Genomic DNA, 12,115 nt, shown 5'->3' on the forward strand with positions numbered 1-12,115 from the left:
TTTTTATTGTAGTGGTATTTCAGTAATGTGCTGCTGCAGCTTTAAGTTTGAAGTGTAAACAGTGAATAAAGGAATGAAAACTATAAAACCTTCTTAAAGTTTCTTTTATTCTCCATCATTTTTGAGCTTCAAGCTGGACCCGGCGGATCGGAGCATCCAATTAAAATAAATCCCATTTTCAGACGTGAGCAGCTGCTTCGGTGATTCATTTGGCAGAATTACGTCCAAAACCAACCGGAGTTTCAGACACAGAGCAGCTAAGTGCTAAAAGGCAACACACTGAAAAACACAGAATATCACCAATCCATGTCTATTTTCTAATGCAAATATCTGAGAAGATTCAAAATAAAAAAACCTTTGCAGCAGCTTGTTTTAAGCCAATAGTGACTGAATATTGAACAGATTTTTTTCCATCTATCAGAAACATTTTCCATGTTAAAGTGAAACAATAACGATGCGGTGCAGCTGAAACTTGATTAATGTTCAATAATCATTCATTTAAAACGAGTTACCATCCTGCTGATAAATTATTTGGTTCTTTCAGGAGAACTGAGATGTTTGCTGTAGAAACTAAACTCAACCCGTTGGCAGATTGTGTGTTTTTGCAGTGCAGACTCTCCCAGACAGGAATGACGAGGAATTTTCTCCACGCGGCCCGGAGGACGGCGAGGCGCCGCCGCCAACCGCAGAAGAAGAAGGAAGCGTTCACAGGAAGTCTGCCGTTCCTTCGAGGCGAGAGGCCGAGCCGCCACGGCCCGCCGCCGCCTGCAGGGGGCGCTCAGTAGCGGTAGTGGTCCGGTTTGAACGGGCCTTCCGAGGGCAGGCCCAGGTACCGGGCCTGTTTGTCCGTCAGCTTGGTCAGCTTCACTCCCAGCTTGTCCAGGTGAGCCGCCGCCACCTGCTCGTCCAGCTGCAGCACAGAACCAGAACCGGTTAGCGGGCCGGACCAGAACCAGTTAGAGAACTGGGTCGGTAACATGTTCAGAGTTTTGGTCAAACTTGTGAAAACATCTGGACTCTGTTCAGCTTAACGGCCGATAGAAAACCAATAACCAATAACTGATGAAATCAACAGGTCGACTTTTTGTCAACATGTAAACAAACAGGTCAAAGTTCAACTACAGATCTGGATTAATGTGAAAAAAGCACAGAGCTAAACTGGATAGATCTGCCCTTGAGGGAGACATCACTGACACCAGACGTAGAACTTCTGCAAATATCGGCACCGGTCCGATGACAACTTCTAGATTTTCTAGATCAGGGGCCCAGAGTGGGTCCCTGAGGCCCAAAGTGGGTCCCTGAGGCCCAAAGTGGGTCCCTGAGGCCCAAAGTGAGTCCCTGAGGCCCAAAGTGAGTCCCTGAGGCCCAAAGTGAGTCCCTGAGGCCCAAAGTGAGTCCCTGAGGCCCGGCATCCTGCATGTTTTAGTCTCTCCCTGTTTTAACGCACCTGGATCCAATGATGGATCATTAGAGGCCGAAGGAGAACATTGACCTGCTGAGAAGGTCGTTACTAAAACCAGGGAGAGAATAAAACATGCAGGATGCCGGCCCTCAGGGACACTTTGGGCTCCACTGATCCAGATGTTGAAGGTCAGGGGTCACCAACCTGAGGCTGGGAGCTGCTTCACGGTCCAGAGCAACACGAAGGGCAGCTTGTTTGATACAGACATGAGTTTTCTTGGCTCAGCCTTTATAACAATATCATGTATATATATGATTACAGCTGCCTGATCATATTAATGTGAGGGAATACTGACAATAGTTATCAGTAATAATTTACCATGCAGCTGTGGTTAATTGCTATTATGTGATCAGAAGTTCTTAGTTCAGAGTTTTAACTTTGATTCCCTTTTGGAGATTTTCTGTGTGATTCTAAATTTCCCACAAGTGACTGAGAGTCTGGATTGTTGCAGCAGCAGCAAGCGTACGTAGCGCACAGCAGTGAGTCTGTTGGGGTCAAAGGGCACGCAAAACGCTAAATCTTATTGCTCAGTTTGGTTTTGTTAATTTGGTGCTTTTTCTGTGAGCTAAAAATGAACGAGCTCCTCCGGTTGTTCTAAGATCCCGCCTGAGCTTTTTACCGTGCGCGGTTCTGACGGGTCGACGGTTTATCAACCTTTTTGTGTTTTTCGCAAACTGAAAAGCTGACGGGTCGCCTGTTGGCTGACACCAGCAGATGTCGGGGAAAAAATGAAGTTAGACAGACCGGAGAGTAACATAAAAATACCACTGCACCTGACCAGCACAAACCTAAACCACAAAAGCAGTGAACTTTTGAAAATATACAAACGATGCTAAGTAATAAAGACATGAAAGTGAAGCCGACTGTGGAAACAGGAGGATGTTGATTCAGGTTTCAGACGTCCAGAGAAGGTGAAGCAACATTGTTTGCTTAATTTCTCCTCTTTGGGGAACGTTTGGACTAGATTCAGTTGTTGAGGTTCAGTAGGAGCAGCAGATATCTGATCCTGTGACCCATCAGAACCGCACACAGTAAAAAGCTCAGCCAGGATCCAAACAGCCGCTGTTGGAATCAAACTCCACTCGTTCATTTTTAGCTCACAGAAAAAAGTGCAAAGCCGCCAAATAAACAGAAGTAAACTGACCAGTAACATTTAGGCTTTGACGTGCCCTTTGACCCCCACAGACTCACCATGTTTTGACACAAAAAAGGTTTTTTTCTCCACAATATTGCTAACAGTAAAGAGGATTAGATAAAAATTCCAGAAGTTATTCTTTTCTTTTTAAAGGAAAATCTCCAGCTGCTGCACATAGTTCTGAACTTTAACCCTAGAAAAGAGTTTTATACATAAAGCCATTTATTTTAGACGTCTTTATAATTCGCTATTTTTTTTTTTAATGTCTAAAAATAAACAAATATTATTTCAAAGTAAAAACACTTAATTGAGTAATTTTTTTGGCAGTGCTCCCCAATGACAACGGCTATTTTTAGAACTTGCTCCACAGGCGACTGACAAGGTCCCCTCAGGCGCGGGGGCCCCTCGGGCGTCCGGGGGGCCCTCGGGCGTCCGGGGGGCCCTCGGGCGTCCGGGGGGCCCCTGGGGCCCTGCGTTGGTGACCCCTGCTCTAGATGTTTTCATCTAGATGTTCTAGATGCTTCTGATTGGCCACTGACCTTCTTGGGCAGGAAGTAGACTCCAACCGGATACTTGGCCGTGTTGGTCCACAACTCGATCTGGGCCAGAACCTGCAGAACGACAGCAGTCAGAACCACCGACCCAACGCAGCCTTCGTCGTCCTCCTCCTCTTCCTCACCTGGTTGGTGAAGGAGTTGCTCATGACGAAGGACGGGTGACCCATGGCGCAGCCCAGGTTCACCAGGCGGCCTTCTGCCAGCACGATGATGTGGCGGCCATTTTTCATCCGGTACCGGTCCACCTGAGGAGCAGAACCGCCTCAGATCATCAGGAGAATTCAGTCACGTTACCGTTTGGTAAAGATAACCGAATTGACAGCATCAATAAATATGAAAACAGACTGAACTCTGTCAGCGCGTGAAGCTCAGCGAGGAACAGATGTGAGTCTGGACCCAAAGAGAAAATCAGATTTTAAAATCCGTTTCTGTTTGTGGAGCTCTGATGGCGCCAAGCCACCGCAGCAACAAGAAAAACACGTCAAGGATCCGTTTCATTATCGCCACCAAACATCCAGATCAAAGTTCATATCGACCAGCCCAACGGCAACCAGTCAAACTGCCGCTAAGCTAATGTTAAACTGCCGCTAAGCTAATGTTAAACTCTGAGGTTTATCCATTAAACTACCGTTCAACCTTCAGTAAAGACAATTTTAGTTTGTTTTCCTGGAAGTGGAAACTAAAATGGAGGCGTCAGATTTTAGCGGTCGGAGGATTTTTCAGCCATTTTTGCTGCTAGCGCTAAGTTAGAATGTCAGCTTTGGTTGTATTTACCCAGAATGCCCTGCGCTGTAGTCCACTTCCTGCTTTTGGAGCGGTCTCTGGTTTGCCCAATGTTCACATTCAAACCAAACCCAGACAGAGGTCTGGAGGACCAGAGGTCAGAGGTCGATTAGCGTTCGCTGAACCAAACCGGTGTCTTAATTTGTCCCGTGTTTTCTGAAATGAAGCGACCAAAGCTTGTGGACTGTTTGTGGACCAAAGCTGAGCACAAATGTTTCTGTTTTTGAAAATATCCTTAAAGCTGAGGCCTTGAATGTTATTGTTTTTTGGTTATTTTCATGTCATCTTTAGTATTAACTAGGCCTGTCGCAATAAACGATAAATCGATTAATCGTACGATAAATTAAAACTATCGACATCATTTCAATTATCGGCATTATCGTCTCTTCCGGCCTTTTTCTCTTTCTGTTGATGACACCGAATGAAAAAAAGCTCAACTCCGGTGCTCTCCACTGACCCTCCCTTCCTCATTTCCTTAGTGTAAAGCCCAGCGCACATGACACGATCTTAGAGCTGTCAGCCGATTGTCGGCCCATTTTCAAAACCTGACAGATCACACATTAGCCGACAGAAATCCTAGGTATAACGGTTCGATCGGGTTCGGTCCTGCCGTGTGGTGTCCAACAATGGGCACAAAATAATGACTACAAGTTCAGTGAACTAATTTTAAAACCAGGTATTAATCAATGCTTTACTACAATCTACCTGCAATGCATGTGGCTAGTTTCAGCATAAAGTCCTGACTGAATGAAAATCATTATAACCTATTTATGTCACGTTAACGAAGAACAGCTGAAAAGTTACCGGGTTTATCAACTGGTAACAATTTCGCTCCAACTCCTCCTCTTGTCATTTCTATATTCTTTGCATGTTGAATAAACATTAATGTTGTTTCCACATATCATCTCCGATGTCCGCTGGACTTCCGGTTGCGCCGCGTCAGCTGTTTGGGATTCCCCTCTGTAATTTCCCCTCAGAAAGCTTGGAGGAGAATCAGCGCTTTCTGATTGGCTACCTGTCACATTCAACAGGTGGAGTTAAAGCTCCCAGTGAGGAAAACCCCTGATTTAGATCGGAGCGGCAATTGTTGTAAGGGGAAAAATAGGAGCAAAAAATCATGTAGTGTGAACTATTGCATCAGGTAGTCGATGTGCCCATCCTCTCTATTTAAATCTAATTATTACTGAAGGGCAACATAATATACAGACTTCATAATCTGCACTCTTTTGGTTGAATTTATTTATTTATTTCCACTTTGGCTTTATGTTGTTTAGTTTTTATCAAGTACATTTTTTGTTAATGGAGACTGAGAATCCATTTTATTTTTGGTTGTTTTGTGTATTTTGTTTATCAGCTCCAGTGTTAAATATTCTTTTGAAAATAAAGTGTATCTATCTTTGGCAGGAAATCACATGCATTATTACGTCATTTCCATTAAATCAGTGTAAAAAGGTCTTCAAACAATATTATCGTTTATCGCAATAATTTTTTGAGACAATTAATCGCTCAGCAAAATTTGCTATCGTGACAGGCCTAGTATTAACTGTGTCTTTATTAAATGTTTGGTGCTACAGTATTAGCTTTCTTCAGGCAATCATTTCACTGATTGCGTGTCGATGGCGTTCGAGTCCGAGTCTCTCAGAGATGGAGAGTTCGGCGCCTCGAACCGCCAGCGGTTCATCTGCGCCCCGTCTGACGCAGCGGCAACACGGCGAGTTGAGCTGCAACGCCTCCGGGGCAAAACGCAGGAATAACAGATTCAAACCTGATGGAAGGTAATGAGTGAATCTGGACATGAGCGGGTTAAAGATGAAGTGGTGAATGCATTAACGGTGAAGTGCTGAGGTGGTGACGCGGTGAACGGCCGGCCCACCTGCGGCTTCACGTTGATGCGCTCCGCGGCGTTCTTGTTCAGCCAGATCATGTCGATCTCGCAGTCGAAGTGTCCGATGTTGCAGACGATGGCGTCGTCCTTCATGCTCTCAAAGTGACTGAAATGGAAACTGAAATCACTCGTTGCTACGGAAACCAACAGGCTGATATCACTATGTACATTTTTAGATGCGTCAATAACAGTAACATAAAAAACTCCACATTTTCAAATTGTTTTTTTTTTTACTTTCCTTTATAAAATGTCACTAGAATAAAAATATATTTGTAGATAGATGTATACAAAAATCACACAATATCCAAAGTGTCACAGAAAATCTGAAATAAATGGATAATAATGTATTTTTGGCCAACAAAAACCAGTCTGAAATCAGTTAAAGTGTAAATAAAAATATTTAAACAGCTTTATGTTAAGGGTTTCCCTGGTGATTTTTAAGAACTCCAATATTATGTGCTAAACTGAGAGTCTTCATATATGAGAGCAAATATTCCTTTAAAAAAGTAAAAGCTGTTGTCACTTCCTGTTCCCCTGCAGCGCCGAGGACAGTTTCATTATGTTAGTTTAAATGTCTCGGTTTAAATGTTTCAGTAAACTCTGCTGAAAGCTGCAGCATTAATATCTAATATTTTGCTGCGGCGCAGCGGCAGCAGGAGCTCACCGCCCCAGGATGATGTCCTCGCAGCCGGTCGTGGTGACGAAGATGTTTCCCTCCTTGCAGGCTTCGTCCATCGTTGTCACCTCGTACCCTGAAACAGGAAGTCCGTGTTAGCCGACTTCCCACGGCCCAAAGCTCGGCGCCTCGGCCGGCGCACGCTCACCCTCCATGGCGGCCTGCAGGGCGTTGATGGGGTCGATTTCTGTGACGATGACGCGGGCGCCGAAGGCCCGCAGCGCCTGGACGCAGCCTTTGCCGACGTCGCCGTAGCCCGCTACCACGGCGACCTTCCCGGCGATCATGACGTCGGTGGCTCGCTTGATGCCGTCGATCAGACTCTCCCTGCAGCCGTACAGGTTGTCGAACTTACTCTGCAGAGACGTGCCGACGATGAGGAGGAGGAGGAGGAGGAAGACTGCTGACAGAGGCGGCGATCAGGCAGGCGGTTACCTTGGTGACGGAGTCGTTGACGTTGATGGCTGGCATCTTCAGGTCGCCTTTTTTCAACATCTTGTAGAGGTTGTGAACTCCTGTGGTGGTTTCCTCCGACACGCCGCGGATACCTGAGGACAGGCCAGACATGAAACAAGAGAAGAAGAAGAAGAAGAAGAAGAAGAAGAAGAACTTCCTGGGCTCATTCAGCTTTCCACAGTAAAATTCAAACGTTTTCACCACTTTCAAGGAAGTTTTCTAACATTTCCAGCAAAAACACTTTGGAGATAAAAACAATACAAATCTAAAAAAAATAAAAAAGTTTAAATTCACAATTATACAATCTAATTTATTACTGTTATTAATAAGTTAACAATATTCTACAGCTGGGACAAGATGAGCTAAAATTAAACAAAATGTTTTGAAATGTTTCACCATAAACACCAGAGAATAAAACAATAATTTAACAAAAAAGTCCTCCAATTTCAGTAACATATAAAATGATCAAAAAGTCACCAAGCCGTTAAGAATTATAAATAATAATTACATTAAAACAATCCAAACAAATCCTGTTGAGATAAATGACCTTCCTGATCAAATCTCTAAAAATGTTCTCATTTAGTTTTCTGGCTTTTAGCAAACAGAAATAATAAGTTTGGATTCTGACTGACCTGAAACCACAAAAGTTTATCAGATTTAACTTCAGACAGCGAAGAAGAAAAACCGTTTCTCTCTCAGCTTTATGTAAATATCTGGTTCAAACTGTAAATAATGTTTTGCTCACAACTCAGTTTGATCCAACAGTTCATATTATAGTGGAGTAAATATGAACAAACCTGATAACTTTATGCATTACTTTAACAGTTTAAACGTTATACAGGAAAATATCTGAAAAATAAAATATCTGACAACCTAATTACACGAGTTTTGGGCCAAAAATAGAGAAAAATAAATATGAGAATAAAGTCTGAATATTATAACTTTATTCTGGTAATTTTATACCAGATAATATAAAACAATTAAATGTTAGCACAATAAGACTTGAGCTCAATATGGACAACAAGAGTTAAAACACAAAGCTCAAGTATGTAAGCGTAAATATTTCTCCTAGAAGAAGCTGAGAAAAATCATTTTTTATTTTTCAGGCAGATTTAAAAATCGTTCCCGTTCAGCGCTGCACTCCTCACCAGCAGGTGGCGGTAAAGCACACCAGGTGACTGCCACCCATCAACTGAACAAACTGGATTATAAGCGACACTGAGCTGAACCAGCGTTTACTGATCTGATCTACAAAAACATTTACTTTCATTCTGGGATTAATCAAACATTTTCTAGTGATTATTTTAAGAAAAATAAATCTAATTATGCAGGAAACAGTTTCAGTTTTAATCTCATTTCTCCGTATTTCACTCAGACGCTTCAGTTCTGCTTTTATTTGAGCGAGCAGCCAGAGAGAACCTGGAGCTCTGACGCGTTCCTCTGCTTTTTTACACTTTGTGCAGAATAAAAGTTAAATGGATGACTTTAGTCAACTATTGTCTTTTTTCAGTGTGTTGTAGAAATAAACATTAACTTGGCTGAACCTGAAGCTCAACTGCTGAACTTTAGAGCAGGGTGTCCAAACTTTATCACACGTCCAAAAGGACGAAAGAGCTGAACAATAAACTAAGAATACTTTAAGTAATTTGACTGTTGCAGAGCAGCGTGGAAATGAAACTAAAGAGATCTGCCTTATTAAAACAAATGTGAACATTTAAAGACAGAAAAACTGAACAAAATGTTTCAGATTCTGAGCAACAAAAATCTGATTTAGGTCAGTTTTTTGGAACTGCTTTAGAAAAGTTTCATAAATGGACTAAAAGCTGGTTAATGTGCAGCGAAGGAGTAAAAGTTACTGGAAAGAAGGAGAAAATAAAATCTGATGATTAAAGAGAAGATTTTCAAAGGAACAGGAAGTTTACATGTCCGCTGCATCTGAAAGCAGGTGCCACAAATGGCCCCCGCACCACACCTTGGACACCCTGCCTTACAGGAATGAACCTGCACAGCCTGAAGGGGGCAGGAGGGGCAGAGCGGGGCAGGAACCCACCTGGCAGCAGCTTGGGGTACTTCTGGTGCACCAGGTTGGTGAGGTCTCCGCCGTCGTCCAGGATCATGTTGAGCGGCGCTTCGTCTCTGAAGTACAGCGTCTGCTCGATGCACCACACGTACTCCTCGTCCGTCTCGCCCTTCCAGGCGTAAACTTGAAAAATAAATCAGAGGTCACTTCCTGTCTGGGCGCTGTGCCGAGCGGCCACAGGGGGCGCCGTCAGGTACCTGGAACGCCGGTTTTGGCGATGGCGGCGGCGGCGTGGTCCTGGGTGGAGAAGATGTTGCAGCTGGACCACTGAACCTGTGGAGGGGGTCAGAGGTCAGACGTGTTCACCTTTCACAGTTCAAACCACCTCTGATGAGATGACGTCCACCTCCATCAACAATCAATAGAAACAGATTTATTGGCGAATCGATTATGTTCGCTGCATGTTCATCTTTTACAGTGTGATCCTGATCCTACACTGCAAAAAACTAAATCTGACCAAACAAACATCTGAGTTCAGATCAATCAGAAAAACATACGGAGTAAAACATCTTTCATATTGATAATAAATGAGGACGAGGCCCACTGGTAAATTATTTCACTCATCAAACATTTTCCCTGATCATCAGTGAATTTTATCAATATTCATTATTAATGAAAACAAGCTCCTACATTTTGTTACTTTTCTGTTATTTTTGTCTTAACTGAACTGAGATATTTGTGCTACAAACTAGACAAAAATACCTTTTCAGAGTAACTCAGACTAGATCAGTCACTACAGATGAACTTAAAACCAGAGCTTCCAGTGAATGATTTCAGGCTGCAGCAGCAGCAGCGCCGGGCCAGTCCAACATGGCCGACTGGTTCGACCCGCTATAAACATCTTGCAGTCCAGGTTGGGTTCACATTCTGCTTAACAACAGACCGGTTTAAAATTTTGTGATTATTTAACTGCAACTCTGTCGCTCGCTGCTGCCTCCTGGTGTCTGAACACAAAGGCTGCAGGTCTGAGGAAATGATGGAAAGATTTTAATGAATGTGGACGAGGTTTGAACCCATTTCCTCTCCAGAAGTCCACTTCTGCTCTGACCCAGGCAGTTTTCTGGTCCCATCCTGCTGGTTTGTGCAGGATGGGACCAGTCCGGGTCGGACAGAACCAGATGTGATAACCGCACAGCAGCCTTGAGGAGCAGAACCGAGTCAACATTAGCTCGATATGCTGGCCCCCTGCAGAGCCTGGGAGCAAACAGCTGCTATAAACACAACAAAGCTCCTTCATTAGTTCAACATTAACTCAGCCGGCAGCAGAGGGTCAAAGGTCACCTCGGCTCCGAGGGCCGTCAGGGTCTCGATGAGCACGGCGGTCTGCAGCGTCATGTGCAGGCAGCCGGCGATGCGCGCGCCCTTCAGCGGCTTGGTCTGGCCGTACATCTCCCTCATCTTCATCAGGCCCGGCATCTCGTTCTCTGCGATGGCGATGGCCTTCCGGCCCCACTCCGCCAGGCTGATGTCAGCTGGACCCGACCGGCGCCGCCAGGGAGGACAACGGTTAGGAAACATTAACAACATCTTGCTCAATATTCAGAGGCTTTTCACTCAGTAAAAACTTTCATTTATTCTCTTTCCTGCAGAAAAACAACAAAATTTCAGCTCAGCTAGGAGGAATAAATCACACTGGAAAACTTCCAAGTTCACCAGAACGCCGTCTGCAGGAACCTCCCAAAAACCTCTTCAGTTCAGTCACATTCATCCCAACTGATCCGGGTTATCAAGTGGAAGATGCCCAATTATTCTTTAAAAGGTTTCTATGCAAGTAAACTGAGAGGAACAGACATTTACTCAAACTTGGTGTGATTTGGGTCGGTCCTGACCGAGTCAGAGTCAAAACTCTCTTTTCTGCACCTTCATTTCTCTCATTGCAGCTTCTTGGTGTTAATTAAAAACCATTCTGCTGTGAACTGAAGCAGAATGACCAAACCTGACCAATGGGCAGCAGAAAGTTACAAACCTGGCGTCACACAAACAAGTAAAATACTCCAACATTACTATAGTGCATGAATTAAGATGGTTAAAAGTTTGATTTCTGCAGGCCTTGGACAGTGTTTGTTTGGACTTTGACCCTACTGATCATATCAATCATATTTTGTTTGCTTCCAATCAAATGACGATCCAACTGCGTCAATTTCAAAGAAATAAATTGTCTTGCTCTGCTGCTTTGTTGTTGCTTAACTGGCGCCAACTGGCTTTAATTTGCTTTTTGATTACTTTTAATGTGTTTGATCACAATTTTTCACACATCTGAAGCCATTAAGATTACACGTACACTAGAACCTGAAAAACACATTAGAACTATTGAAAATCATAAATAAAACTATAAAAGACAGACACTACGCGCGTATTAAGACCACGTGTTGTTACAGCTATGTAGCTACTCTCAGTCGGTGCAGCGAAGCATAATCTCTGCCTGTTCTTGTCACTCACGAGCAAACTGGCGGTGAAGCGCGAGGCATCACGGGAGATAGAGTTCCAAACACCGCGCGAGCAGTGGAGCGCCGACCCACCGGCTGCGCTGATTAACTACATTACCCAGAAGCGTTTGGTGAGCTGTTTCAGGTACAAGAGAAACCCATGCTGGGCGCGATTACATGTCGATTCATTCTCAGGACTGAACTACAAGCCTGCGAAATGTAAACATGAGACCCGGACTGATCATAAACTACAGAACTACCGAAGATTAAATTAGAATGTGAAAAACCCAGAGACGTTCAAACTACAACTACACATTAATCTGTAATGCTTGCTAACAAGTGAACTCGGCCTGGAAAACATAAGTCCTAAGCCTAAAACCGGAATCCTATGTAATATGCGAACATAAAGTTGAATGTTGAGTTCTGTTAAAGTTTCTGAACCCGTCAGAACCAGTTAGAACATTCAACCTTAAAAGACTCGCCAACAAAGCTACTCCAGTAAATACCGATTTAACGGCGAGAAAAGGAGCGCAGCCACCTACCGACTTTGTAGGGCAGTTTCTCAGACATGGTTGTTCTGTGTAGTTTGGTTCCGAGGAGTCTGAAGCTGCAGCCTGGCCGGCGGACTGAGGCGGAGAGGGAGGGACGGAAACAT

At 43.9% G+C, this 12,115-nt stretch overlaps 1 protein-coding gene across 1 annotated transcript; it reads right to left on the reverse strand.

The window, feature by feature from the left end:
- Nucleotides 1-86: 86 nt before the first annotated feature.
- ahcy (adenosylhomocysteinase) lies at nt 87-12,115 on the reverse strand. Its single transcript, XM_023324801.1, has 11 exons — nt 12,003-12,115; nt 10,316-10,506; nt 9,232-9,307; nt 9,005-9,157; nt 6,934-7,046; nt 6,647-6,854; nt 6,487-6,574; nt 5,811-5,928; nt 3,277-3,399; nt 3,137-3,208; nt 87-910 (listed from the first exon to the last, which is right to left on the reverse strand). The coding sequence occupies exons 1-11, from the start codon at nt 12,028-12,030 to the stop codon at nt 779-781; spliced, it is 1,302 nt and encodes a 433-aa protein (XP_023180569.1). The 5' UTR covers nt 12,031-12,115; the 3' UTR covers nt 87-778.

Source organism: Xiphophorus maculatus, chromosome 20, assembly GCF_002775205.1.
Source record: "Xiphophorus maculatus strain JP 163 A chromosome 20, X_maculatus-5.0-male, whole genome shotgun sequence".
In the NCBI taxonomy this organism is placed as follows: domain Eukaryota; kingdom Metazoa; phylum Chordata; class Actinopteri; order Cyprinodontiformes; family Poeciliidae; genus Xiphophorus; species Xiphophorus maculatus.